The sequence below is a fragment of the Marmota marmota genome, unplaced genomic scaffold (assembly GCF_001458135.2).
Source record: "Marmota marmota marmota unplaced genomic scaffold, marMar, whole genome shotgun sequence".
In the NCBI taxonomy this organism is placed as follows: Eukaryota; Metazoa; Chordata; class Mammalia; order Rodentia; family Sciuridae; genus Marmota; species Marmota marmota.
The window spans coordinates 69,615,075-69,629,139 of NW_026000026.1; the positions used below are offsets into that span (position 1 = coordinate 69,615,075).

Consider the following 14,065-nt stretch of genomic DNA (forward strand, 5'->3'; position numbering starts at 1 on the left):
AAGGGAAGATGAGAAAGTAAGAATAAAGATCCTCTCTTCTCCTCCTTCTCATCTTTACTGTGTTGCCTCAAAAAAAAAAAAAAAAGAATTTCAGATACTTACAACTGTGAAGAAGCAGGGCTGCTGGGGATGGAGTCTGCCAGTGTATGTGACTGCAGGGTAGCATTGTGTATGCTAAAGCCATCATCACTCTCGCTTACAGGGGGTTCATTATCCATTTCTGACAAATAGCCTTCTCCTTGATCTTCTTCCTTAGGTTCCTCTAGACTGGCTGCTTCACTGACTCCATCCTCCTCCTCCTCCTCACCTGCGGCATCCTTAGACACAGTGTGCTCCAGTCAACATATGCAAACAAAGCTATCCAGCAAAGCATCATTAAACATGATCTGCCTTTTGAGTTAGATCAGTTCTAGAAATGGCCTGACACTGATTCTTGACTGAGCCCTCTATCACTTATACTACTATCTACTTATAGCCACTGGCTAAGTAATCTCAAACCTTGACTAAGAATAAAACCCAGGATCTAAAAAAAGCTACTTTCTTAAGACTAAGCTAAGAGGCATTCCTTCTTTCCCCTTGCTCTTAAGAGGAATTCTGACCCTGGGTACAAAGTTATCAAAAATAGTTTTATTTGGGGACTGGGGAGATAGCTCAGTGGTAAAACACTTGCCTAGCATGCATGTGAGTCTGGGTTAGATCCCCATCACCACATTTAAAAATAAACAAAAATTACAAAAAAAAAAAAAAAAAAGTTTTATTTCATGTCTCATCTGATGGAGTAAACTCACATCACATTAAGTCTCTGTTAACTACTGCTCTAAAAAAGAAAAATTTTCTATATATCTCACTGGATAATTAATAATCTGATTTCTTCTATGTTCTCCCTGGCTCTGATATCCCTATTCACTCTAAATCACTCTAGGTATATCAAAGTTTATCTGTGCACTAAATGTAAAGAAAGGACTGTGTGATATTTACAAACTCTTTCAGATGGGAAGCGCATGTTGTTATAGTACTCCCACTATGCCACACTGTCCACTGCAGCTTTTCCCCATGCAACTCCTTACCAGTCTCAGAGAATAAAGATGTGAGAGTACACCAAAATTTATTAAAAAGGTAGTGCTATAGGGAAATCTAATCACATGGCAAGAGGAATAAAGAAAAGTCTGAAATACCTTTATCTGGCCTCCAAAAATAGTCCCTGATTCTTCTTTCAATGAGTCTGCAGAGGAGAGAAAGACTACCTGAAGATTTTTCCACCTTAGCCTTCCCCTTCCTATGGACAATAATCCCCTGCAGCTTTCCTTTCCATTCCTACCTGTTCTATCTCCTCTACTTACCCACAACCCACAATCCCTCAGAAGACAGAGCAAATTATTTCAGGTTAGTTACAGAGTATAGATTTCCTGTCTTTTATTTACCTGACATTTCAAACTTGTGCTGAGTCTCTGCCTCTAAAGGATCTTCAATGGGATTTGAGCCATGTGATGGAGACAACATGCTTTCGGGGGATGCCTGAAGATCAAAAAAAGAACAAGTGTCTTAAGTACTGGTAAACTGCTACACAATCTTATTCTTCAACGATAATGAGACTATAGAAGAAATTTTAAGTCCTACTAATGTGATATGATTCTAATGGCCACCTTAACAGGAATAGGACAAGCATACTTAACACTGATCACAACTTATGGGCTATGGATACATGAAACACACCAAGACTCAGGAATTCAACAGGAAACCCATCACTTTTTACCTACAGTATTATAATTATAAACTTACATACTCCCAGCTCCTGATATTACTATTTACCTCTGTCTTCACAGTTGCAAGTGGCATCTCATCGCCTTTCCCATTGGAACCATCTGCTTCAGGAATCTCTCCAATTGCAGTACTTCTGGGTTCCTCATCTAAGTCTTGACTCCTGAGTTCTGGTGGCTCCATACTTGTGGCTGAAACAACCCCAGCTACAATTTCAGCCCCTGAAATGCCTGGCTCTGGTTCTGCAGGTTCCATTTTAATGTCAACACCAGACTCCCTGAGGTCCACGAGTTCATGAATTCCCTTGTTTTCTGTTTCCTCAAAGTCCAATCTCTCTTGCTTGACTGTCATCTCTGGTGCAGGGAGAGGTACTGGCTTATCCCGTTCCTGCTGGATTGGGTGTTCCCAGGGGCCAGGAAGAGACTGGGGATCATCATTTTCTTCACAGAAGGACAGTGCTGCTTCCACAGCTGCCACATCCAGCACTTCAGGGTGATCATCTACCTGTCCCATAATACACAGATTGTTGAGGTCACAGAAAGAAGCCCATCCAAGTCTTTCAAATTTGCTAGCACTGAATGAAAATAAACCTGCCATTTCTCTCTCTTCCCCCATGTAGGGACAGACACCTGCCCTCTGCAAATCAATAATATAGGAATGGCTGGGGAGATGACTAATGCCAAATACCAAAGGCTTTCAGATTACAGAGACGGAGCACAACAGCTGTTTTACTATGAGAAAAAAAGAAAGGCAGAGGAGAGAAGCTATGAGATTCTTTGGGACTTTGCTGAATGGTTACCTTGTCCTCAATTATGGCAATGATGTCTCCAACAGTCTCAAAGTCTAGCTCTTCACCTGTGTAAGACACAGCAATATCCATCTTCTCAGCCAGATCTAAATCTTCCTTTCCATCTATGCTGGGAGCCTTTGATCCTCCAGGGGCCTCTGCTACCCCTGATCGGAAACACTCTTCTTTGATAGAATTAATGATCATGGAGATTTCACTGCTATCCATGGAAACAGTCACAGTGTGTGGATCCCCCACAGCTTCCATGGGAACACAGGTGTCAGACTGACTCACTAAACAAAAAGGGAAAAGTATCTCAGCTTATTGGATACCAAGTGACCACCTGAAAAATCACATTAGAGCTATAGACAGATGTCAAGTACACTTAAGGTCAGAAACATATATGCCTATGTTTTTTTTTTTTTCCTCCCCCATTTACTTAAAAAATAAGGTGAGAACACATTCTTATTTGTACACTTAACCATTTTCCCCGAACAAATACCCACCCTTTTCACATGTTTGTTTTTCTAAGGATAAAGATGGCACATTCTATGGAAAACAGAAGCATCTAAATTAGAGTTAATGTTCTTGGTTATCTTTCCTTAACTGAAGCTCAAAATGAAATTTTGGTCCTAGTGGCTGCTCAGGGCGTGGGTCAAGACGCACCTGGAGCTACACTTTCAGGAGTGGAGACAGCCGGAGCAGAGGATGGTGCTGGCAGCGCAGGCATCATGACAATGGTAGCCTGGGACACAGACTCTACAGGGGGTGGCACAAGTTTAACTGGAGGTTCACTGGCAACAGTAGTGAAGGAAGCAAGAGGTGTGGTGAACTGTGTAGGACCAGCTTCTAAAAGCCGGGAAAGAGTGGGAGCACCTAACAAAGAGGTATACAAAATGAGGTAAGAAGAAAGCACACCAACAAGAAGCAATAGCCACTCTAAGATTCAACCAAGAAAAAATTTATGGTCTCAAAGAATGAAAGCAACTCCTATGTTGATCTATAGTTTTATTTTCTCTAACCTTACTTTTTCCAAGTTAGGAATGAACCAAAATTCTAAATTAGGAATAAACCAAAGTATTAGAATACACAACATAAGAAAAATGGGTGGTACCTTTCCTCAGAGGAAAATTAAATAATCACCAAGAATAAAAAAACTGGTCTGAATAAATATCATTTCTGTTGAGATTCAACATGCTATACACTACCCAACTTCAACATGATTCAAATACCAATATCTAATGTTTATAAGGTATATAAGGTATTTTGTAAAGCATTTTTTTGCTTTATTTTGTTTATCTCATTTAATTCTCACTATATCAATGAATAGCATATATATCACAATTAATAAAACAGAAAATTGAGCCTCAGTAGTTAAGTCACCTATCAGATTACAAACCCAATGCGTAGCAGGCCTGAGATTCAAGCCAAATCTCTTTCCCATATTCTATTATCTTAGGTATCTCCAGCACCTTTACACAATTTTACAAGCCACAGAGAAGCAGCTTCACTATTAACTTCAAGTTCCTCTCATCAATAGCTATGCTGTAGTTAATCAGGGATGTCAACAATTTGAAGATGGAATGGATTAATAATTTCAAGCCACTGTTTGTTTTTTTAAGTTGTCAATGGACCTTTATTTTTTTGTTTATATGCAGTGCTGAGAATCAAACCCAGTGCCTCACACATGCTAGGCAAGCACTCTACCACTGAGCTAAAACCCCAGCCCTTCAAGCACTATGTGTTTTAACAGCTAAAGCAGCTCCAAAACAAAGTTAGAAAAAAAAGTAGTTATGGATTAACAATTCCTTAATAATAATGAAACCATCTCTGAAGTAGACAAAGGAAGAGTGATGACTTACCTGAGGCAGCAGGGGAAGCTGCAACAGTATTGGGTGTTTGCTGTATCTCCCCACCATGTATCATGGGAAGGACCCCGCCTACCTCCAGGAGGACACCTGTACTGTTCAGATGGCCAGAAGTAACAGCCATTTCACTCTCACTGACCTACCAGGGAAGAATAGAGGTGAAGGCTACACTCAAGCTTTCCTTTACTACCACTTCCCCCCAAAACTCTGTCAACCAAACTTCTTGAAAACTAAAACTTACTATCCACAGAGAGTAATTCAAACCCAAGGGAAACTCTAATGTTCAGAACTTATTTGTCAAGAGTTCTTTGGGAAGAAAACCAAAATAATTGTGGCTCAGATATCTCAGGACCCAAGGATACTATCAACTTATTGTTTTAAATTAATATTTAACTAAGACATCTCTTCCTCCTTTGAACTTTTTTGTCCTTGTCACATTTTAGGTCCCAGGCATTCCCTTCCAAGTACTAAAATCACCACAGCTCTCAAACACCCACAGAAGTCTCCATACCAGTCTGGGGCTAGTAGGCAGGAGGCTGCCCTTCTTCAAGAGCTCTGACAGCAGAGGGGAGGGGGGTGGAGTTGCTTTCTGTCCAAGCATCTTTTTCTGGGGTGAATCATCTGTTACTGGGGTCATGGGGGCTTCTAAGGGTGCAGAGCCTGGAGGAAGGGTGTCAGGAATCCCAGGAAACGAGGTGACTGGGGTACTCGGCAAAGTCCCAGGGGTTACCTAAGAGACAACAGAGAACCTTTATCTGACTTCTCAAACTATGGAAGGCTCCCTACTAATCTGGATGGGTTAGTATGGTTTTATTAGTTCTGAGTGGAAATGCCCAGAACCCTCTACCCCCTAATCTTAGCTATACTTTTCTTCCCCATGTTATTTTCTCTTCTACTGACTCAAACCCATGATGACCCAACCATTCCATCCAATCTGCCATTTACAAACTCCTCACCCCCTACCAGTATTATATTTACAAGGAATTGTCTCTTATTTCAGCAGGAATTTCATAGGACTAAGATACACAGCAAAGAATTCCTGAATGCAGTCTTTTCCCTATCTCTCAAAAAGGTCAAAAGCCTCAGTGCTTTTAGGTCCGTCCTTATCTTAGAGCACAGAACATGGTAAATTATAGTCTTTAGTGTTCAGACCAAGAAGTTGCTCCTAGGTCAAAAGTGGTTTCCTCATCACTCAGCTCTCTGCTGGCTTATTGCACCCTTCACTGATCAATTCCAATGGATGGAAATAACACTCACCCCAGAGGTGGCCTCTTCCATAGTGGTTGAAGTCAAGTCCCCAAGTGGATAATCACCTCCTGGGGAGGCTGAATCTATAGGAGAGCGGACCATCACAGTGGGTAACCTCCGAGGGGGTGTTTTCACTGCTTGTCGAGCTAGAACATTAAAACAAAGTCCAAATCTTCAGTACTAAATAAGTGAAGCTAGACACTACTCCACTGATGTACAACAAAGGTCACATAGGAATGCTGCATTATTAAATTATGAATGTGGATTAAAAACTTACTTTAACACTAGAGAGGAGTAATTTTTTAGCCTAATTTTTCCTAACTGCAATTCTCACACTAAGTAAACTCTTAACTATTTAAGTTTCCAAGGACTGGGAAAACAGTTTACATACTCCTCAACATCTTCTTTAGTAACATGACTCTGCTTTTATTTTTTGATGCCAGGGATCAAACCCAGGGCATAGTACATGCAAGGCACTCTGTCACAGAACTACGTCACCAGCTCAAGATTCTGCTTTTAAAAAAAGGGAAAGGCCAGACACAGTGGTACTCAACTATAATCTCAGTGATTTAGGAGGCTGAGGCAGGAGGATCACAAGTTTGAGGTCAGCCTAGGTAACTTAGTGAGGCCCTGTCTCAAAATAAAAAAAGTGCTGGGGATGTAGTTCAGTAGTGAAGTAACCCTTTGTTCAAATCCCTAGTGCTGCATAAATAAATAAACACATAAATAACTAGAGGGAAAGACATCACTGGTTCACAGCATGCATTCCCAGAATTGCAAATGCTTAAATTGTTTCATTATCTAATAACTAAACTATTCTCAATCTTTTCACGGGCGTTGTATTTCTAAAACCTCAATTATGTTCAAGGTATTATTAAAAAGACTTTATGTCCTAAAAGTAAATTTGAGACATGGGGACATCTGAGCAGAGCTCATTTTCTTGTTTCTTCCTGGACATGAAGAATTATTTTTATTCTGGTAACATGAATCTTTTGTTATGGCAGTGCTAAGGACTGAACCCAGGACTTCATATGCTAAGCAAGCACTGTATCACTAAGGTACATCCTCAGCCCAGGAGTCATGTTTTGTGAGTCTCTTGTGCATATGAATGTAATAAATTGGTATGGTTTTCCTCTTATTAATCTATGTATGTCAGTTTGACCCACAGACTCAAATTATTGAAACTTCAGAGAGGAGAGGGAAAATTTTGGCAGGCCAGCCAGGATACCAAAACATTCTGCTTCCTCCAGAGGTTACACCTAAGATTTTATGGGACATGACGAAAATGATAATAATAAGGTATATAGAAAGGATGGAAAAAATTCAGAAAAGTACATGTTTCTGATTTTCCAGTGTAATGGAAATGCAGCTTATTAAAAGTCTATTAGTTTGCACCATATGGATGCCTAACCTTGATGGGAGCACACCTGTAACACTAAATCCTGAAATGACACAGAACTAAACTGACCTACTCCCAGGACTTAAGAGATTGACTCAATAAAATATGGAACATGCACAAGACCCTGGGTTCAGTCCCTAGCACTAGCACCAACCCCACCCCAACCCCCAAAAGGGTACAATGTAAAAAAGAGAGAGAAAGAAGATGACAAGAGAGAAATATGCATGTAAATTTGAACTACTAAATTTACAAAGTAGTCTATCATAGCATGCAGTAAGTATAATTAACCATTAAGCAGAAGCACTAAGTTCAGCTTACCCTGGTATGCAGCATCTGTAGCCTTTCTCTTCACCTCAGCCTCCTCTTCCTCTAATTTTTTTTTCCTAAAGAGGGAATTAAAGGTTAGATGGTAGCCAGATATCTAGTTCCTTCCCATAGTTCATTGAGCCCTCATGGAGAATTTATTTATTTATTTTTATACCTTTATCTTATTTGTTTTTATTTTTATGTGGTGCCAGGGATCGAACCCACTGCCTTGCACATGCTAGGCAAGCACTCTACCACTGAGCCACAACCCCAGCCCTTTTTATACCCCCCCCCCAATATCTGCTGTTTCTGAAAGCAGGGAATCTAATCATCAAAACAGGGAATTGGGGTATACTAACTCTCAGTTCTTCACCCAGGCAAAACAGAGACCTTTTAAGTTAGAATTAATATGTTCTCATATTGAAATATTCTATAACCCTCTAAGGCCTCATTCCCCACTCCCACACACCAAACCAGTGCTATTCCTTTCCTAGAATCTGTCTCAAGTCAAAAGGGATGGCAGGAGGAGGAAAGAAGATAGATTACTTGGGAAGGAAAGAGGTGAGACAGAAAGGAGCACAGATGGAAGATTATAACCCACATGGCAATGTCATTGCAAAGCTCATCCAGTCTGCTGTCCATGTGCCCTGCTTGAATTAGTTCTGCATCTCTTTTCAGCCGTCTATAGGAAGAAAAAGCAGACAGAATGATAATCTTTTTGAAACAGGGTTTTGCTATGTTGCCCAGGTTGGTCCCAAACTTGTGGGCTTAAGTGATTGTTCCACCTCAACCTTCAAATTGACAACTGGTTTTTTATTTATTTTATTTTAGTTTTAGTTTTGGTACTAGGGATTGAACCCAGAGGTGTTTTACCAATGAGCCAATTCTCCAGCCCTTTTTAAAATTTTCAGACAGAGTCTCACTAAATTGCTTAGATTGGTTTTGAACGAGCAATTCTCCTGCCTGCCTCCTAAATTGCTGGGAATGCACCACCACACCTAGCTCAACTGTTTTTTATGGTGCTAGTGATTTAACCCAGGACCTAGGAAAGCACTCTACAACTGAGCTATATTCCCAGTCCATTCTGGTATCTTTTAAAAATAATCTATTTTAAAAATTCTGACCAGTACAAGAAATTAGTCCCCTTTGTCTTTCCAAACCATTTGATATGTGCTCTGATGAGTTGAGTACCTATATCTCTCCTGGGTTTCCTTTATCACTTTTTTCAGTTCCTCCACTCTTTCAGCAGTCAGTTTCCGAACAATCACATCTTCCACAGTTTCTACTACTTCTCCCTTTTCACCTCTTTTGCGTCTGTGAGGGGAAAAATTCATCTTATTAAGAGGACATTTGTTTCCACTCCCACTTGCTTTCTTCAAGACTTCTCTACTACTTAATCATAAATTTATTTTTTAGTTTTAGGTGAACACAATATCTTTTATTTTTATGTGGTACTGAGGATCAAATCTAGTGCCTCACTCATGCTAGGCAAGCACTCTACCACTGAGCCATAACCCCATCCCTCTGCAATACTTTTATCATCCCCAAATAGGTATAAACTAGATTTCCACAGTAAACACTTGCCACTAAAGGGATCTGCCTGAAATATCTGGCTTTATACTCACTTTGGGGTCTCAGTGGTTTCTAGGAGCTCTGAGTACTGAGAAGCACAATGCTATGGAAAAAAGTAAAAACGTGATGAGCAATCCTGGAAACGAATAAGCTTTTCAAGTTTCAACAAATTTAAGCAAAGTTTAGAAAAGAGAGCTATGTTTAAGATGTATGTGGTTTCTTTTGCTTTTCTTTTGCATACATCACAGGACCCAGCAGTGTGTACAGTTTATAGGACAAATTACTTTGCAATCCAATCAGTTCAAAATAATTAATACCACGAAAGAAAAAGAAGTCTTCTGTCCTCGGGTGTCTTTGGGGAAAGCCAACCCACTAGCCAATATTTATAATAACACTTACAGAGTAATTTCCATATGCAAAGTATTCTACTAAAGTGTTTTACATGTATCAGCTCAATTACTTTACAACATTACCGAAGCAATTTTTATGTCTATTTCATAAACAAGAGAACTGAGGATCATGGTCTAAAGTTTTTAGATGGAATCATACAGAACCCAAATCTGTCTAACACCCAAAATTGGGCTCTTAACTGTTATACAACACTGACAAGAAGATTTTATAAGAATGAGCATACACAGATTAGAAAAGTGGGAGGAAAGAAAAGCATTTAACTATTTTCTCATTTCATGGTATAAAAGCTTTGTAATTACAAGGCAGAACTTGGTAGAGAGCCCTACTTTAAATCCCAATGACTATAATAAAGCACCTATTTAGTAACTTACTTTTTGAGAGAACCAGTCTGGAGGGCGGCCAGGTTCTGCAAAGGGCTTGATGGCTCTGCTAACTGATACCCTACGAAGTAAGAGAAGTCTCATTACACACCAAACAGAAAAAAAAAAAAAAAAACAAAAAACGGGAGAGGTAGTTGGTTGAGTTCAAGGTTTGTAGTTTCAAAATTTAGAATAAAAACTGCCAAATGGGAAATATTCTGGAATATCTTTTTTTTAAAATTACTATTATTGAACCCAGGATTCTATTACAGAGCTATATACCCCCAGTCACAGAATATCTGACTATGAAAAACGACACAACTACCTAAAAAAAATTTAGAGAGGGGCTGGGGATGTGGCTCAAGCGGTAGCGCACTTGCCTGGCATGCGTGTGGCCGGGGTTAGATCCTCAGCACCACATACAAACAAAGATATTGTGTCTGCTGAAAACTAAAAATAAATAAATAAATATTAAAATTCTCTCTTAAAAAAAAAAAAAGAGACTATAAAGTCTGCTCAAGTCTGAAGCTCAGCAGAATCTCAAATAGAATCAAATTGTGACCTTTAAAAAAAAAAATTTAGAGAAATGGACCTGGTGGCATATGCTTATAATTCCAGTCACTCAAGAGATCAAGGCAGGAGAATCACAAATTCAAAGCTGGTCTGGACAACTCCACAGGACCCTGTCTCGAAGTAAAAATAAAAGGGGTGTAGTGTAGCTCAGCAAGACAGCTTGCCTAGCATGTTCAAGGTCCTGGGTTTAATCCTCATTATTTCCCAACCCCTTGAAAAAAATAAAACCATTTAAAGACAGTCATTGCTTCTGAGCATGGCGGCGCATGCCTGTAATCATAGTGACTTGGGAGGCTGAGGCAGGAGGACTGCAAGTTCAAAGCTAGCCTCAGCAGCTCAGCAAGGCCCTAAGCAACTCAGTGTGACCCTGTCTCAAAATAAAAAGGGCTGGGGTGTGACCCAGTGGTATACCCCTGGGTTCAATCCCTGGTACCAAAAAAAAAAAAAGTCATTGCTGAACCGTTTTCCTGGGTGATATACTATTTACTAGATGAAGAAAAGATAGTAAAAATTTTTTTCACTTGGAAAAACATTTTTATGTTGATTTGGTTGTTTGCTTCTTTTAAAAGAGAACTGCCTTGGATTGGGGATATAGTTCAAGTGGTAACACACTTCCCTAGAACACAAGAGTCCAATCCCTAGGACCATAAATAAAGACTCTCCACCACCGCCTCCTCAACAAAACAAAGCCAACCAAGTTTCCAAAATGATGGAAGTATAAACACAAAAAAAGAAAACAAGCAAAAATGAAAATAGAGTGAAATAGGATCAACAAAGGGTGTAAAAGGACTGTACTATATATTATTCTCTACCCTTCTCTATGGGTTTAAAATACTTCACAATCTTAAAAAAAGTCTCTATTTACTTAGTTTAAAAAAAAATATATATATATTTTGTAGATGGACACAATACCTTTACTTGTTTATTTTTATGTGGTGCTGGGAATCAAACCCAGTGCCTCACACATGCTAGGCAAGAGTTCTACCACTAAGCCACAACTCCAGCCCACTATTTACTTTATTTTTGGTACTTATTTTGTGGTACTGGAGATTGAATTAAAGTCCAAAAGCATACTAAGCACATACTCTGCCTGTGAGCTACATTCCCAGCTGCAGAAAAAAGTTTTTAAATTTTGTGTTGGCATAATGGTTATATGACGACCTATCAGGAAAAAGTTTAATAAGCCAAGCACACTGGCACACTTTTGTAATCCTAGCTACTCTTGCTGGTTAAGGCAGGAGGATCACAAGTGTGAGACTAGCCTGAGTAGCTTAATGAGACCCTATCTCAAAATAAAAAATAAAAAGGGCTGGGAAATTTAGCTTAGTGGTAAAGTACCCAAGGGTTCAATACCCAGTACCAAAGGCAAAAAAAAAAAAAAAAAGAAAGTTTGATCCAGACCTCATATCTCATAAGCAGAAAAACTCCCAAGTAGATCCAAGATTAAAATATTTTTAAAAATATTTTAATCATGCAAGAACTAGAAGAACACAATTTCTTTATAATCTCACAAAGAAGACCTTTCTAATCATGATGCAAAAGCCGAGAACCATAAAAGAAAAATCTTAATACACTATATTTTAAAAGTCTTAGCTGAGTAAGGTGGTGTATGCTACTCAGGAGGCTGAGGCAGGTGGATTGCAAGCTGGAGGCCAGCCTGGGAAACTTAACAAGACTCTGTCTCAAAAAAGAAAACACCAAAAGGTGGTGGGGGGGAACAAGGTAAAAATACTAAAATAAGTTAATTGGCATCTGATAGCAAAAATAGAAAAAAAAATGTATCTCATTGATCAGGCAAATAGCTTATTGCTGAGGTGACCAGCTAGCCATTGAGATGATGATGGTTATGTTAAGCTGTGTATTCAATTGTATATTAGACCCCTGCTGTCCAGCTACTTTGGAGTTCTCATTGGTTGGGGAAGTTCCGGAGGAGGGATTTCTGATTGGTGGTATTCCTGGAAGGGCCAAGTGGGTGGCCTGGGTGGCCCCGAGGGAGTTCGGGTAATAAAACCTACAAGTGGTTATTTTGTGCCCAGCCATGAGGCGGACACCTCTCAACCACTCCCTTCTGGCAAAAATGCCATGCATCATTCCGACTAGGCTGTGGCTCTCAGCAGCTTACCTCCCTAATTTAGATGGAATCCTCCCCGTTCCCCAATTAAAGGCAGTACTAATAATAAAAAAGACAACTGGGAAAATGATTTGCAGTAAAGGAAATACAAGTGACTTTTTAACATATAAAGGCAATTAATTTCACACCTAAGATAAATGCAAATCAAAAATATGACATTCTCACCTTTTATAATACTGTCAAGGATCAAAAGCATGGGAAAACACATTCTATGAGACAGGGCAGAAAATAAAAAACAGGCACTGGGAGTGCAAACTGAAAAATCTTTGAGCAAGGCAATTTGAACTTTTTACCAAATATTATAAATTCATATACTCTTTGACCTAGCAATTCTACTTTCAGCTTATAGGTATAAGATATAATCTACATATAACCAAAGTTATATATTAGCAAATATTCACCCACATAATATGCAGCAAATGTACACGTAAGGTTTTGCTAAACAATGTTTTATATTATTTCATGCCACTATTTCACATTGTAGTCATAAAACATACCATGCAGCTGTTAAGAAATAAATAAATGGGCTGGGTGTGGTGGCACACACCTATAATCCCAGCACATTGGGAGGATGAGGCAGGAAGATACAAAGTTCAAAGCCAGCCTCAGCAAAAGTGAGGTGCTAAGCAACTCAGTGAGACCCTGTCTCTAAATAAAATACAAAATAAGGCTGAAGATGTGCCTCAATGGTCTAGTGCCCCTGAATTTAATCCCCAGTATTGCCCCCAACCTCAAAATAGGGGCCAGGTATGATAGCACATGCCTGTAATCCCGGTGACTAAGGAGGCCAAGAAAGGAGGTTTGGAAGTTCAAGGCCAACCTCAGCAACCTTAGCGAGACCCCTGGCAATGTATTGAGACCCTGTCTGAAAATAAAAAATCAAAAGGGCTGGGGATGTGGCTCAAGCGGTAATGTGTTCGCCTGGCATGCGTGGGGCGCTGGGTTCAATCCTCACCACCACATAAAAATAAAGATGTTGTATCCACCAGAAAAAAAAAAGGGCTGGGGATGTAGCTCAGTGGTAAAGCACCCCTGGGTTCAATCACCTGTACTAGCCAACCCCCATAAAAAGATGGGCAGGAATGAGGGAGCTGGGGTTATAGCTCAGTTAGTAGAGTGTTTGCCTAAGCATGCACAAGGCCCTGGGTTCAATCCCCAGTACCACCAAAAAAAAAAAGGCAGGAATGAGACAGATCTTCAAATGAAGATATACTATATCCTCCAAGATCAAGTACTAAGAGGAGAAGTAGTAGAAGGTCAAGAACAGTATGTTTAGGGATGGGAATGCAGCTCAGTGATACAGCACTTTTCTAGCATATACAGGCCCCATATATACACCGCCACCCCACCAAAGGAGTATGTGTGTGGTCTAGTCAGGTGTGGTGTTATATGCCTGTAATCCCAACAACTTGGGAAGCTGAGGCAGAAAGATCACAAGTTCCAGGTCAGCCTCAGCAACTTAACAAAACACAGTCTCAAAAAAACTAAAAATGGTGGGGTTGGGGTTGTGGCTCAGTGGTAGAGTGCTCGCCTAGCATGTGTGAGGCACTGGGTTCGATTCTCAGCACCACGTAAAAACAAACAAACAAACAAATAAATAAAGGTGTTGTGTCCATCTACAACTAAAATTTAAAAAAAAAAAAAAAAAAAAAA

The 14,065-nt window shown here is 39.7% G+C and overlaps 1 protein-coding gene across 9 annotated transcripts in view; it reads right to left on the reverse strand.

Moving 5' to 3' along the window:
• The window catches only part of LOC107141200 (bromodomain-containing protein 8), a 29,731-nt gene that overhangs the window by 4,976 nt on the left and 10,690 nt on the right, over positions 1-14,065 (reverse strand). For 4 of the 9 annotated variants that reach the window (XM_015484417.2, XM_015484410.2, XM_015484420.2 and 1 more), the window contains 14 exons: positions 9,721-9,790; positions 8,992-9,041; positions 8,558-8,680; positions 7,968-8,048; positions 7,379-7,443; positions 5,671-5,807; positions 4,925-5,143; positions 4,408-4,552; positions 3,212-3,421; positions 2,558-2,838; positions 1,810-2,262; positions 1,422-1,515; positions 1,176-1,222; positions 103-317 (listed from right to left, as the gene is read on the reverse strand). In XM_015484417.2, coding sequence (XP_015339903.1) covers positions 103-317; positions 1,176-1,222; positions 1,422-1,515; positions 1,810-2,262; positions 2,558-2,838; positions 3,212-3,421; positions 4,408-4,552; positions 4,925-5,143; positions 5,671-5,807; positions 7,379-7,443; positions 7,968-8,048; positions 8,558-8,680; positions 8,992-9,041; positions 9,721-9,790 — 2,190 coding nt within the window. The remainder of the gene's footprint in view (positions 1-102; positions 318-1,175; positions 1,223-1,421; positions 1,516-1,809; positions 2,263-2,557; positions 2,839-3,211; positions 3,422-4,407; positions 4,553-4,924; positions 5,144-5,670; positions 5,808-7,378; positions 7,444-7,967; positions 8,049-8,557; positions 8,681-8,991; positions 9,042-9,720; positions 9,791-14,065) is intronic. The other 5 variants (XM_015484436.2, XM_015484423.2, XM_015484456.2 and 2 more) reach the window with 2 other exon arrangements.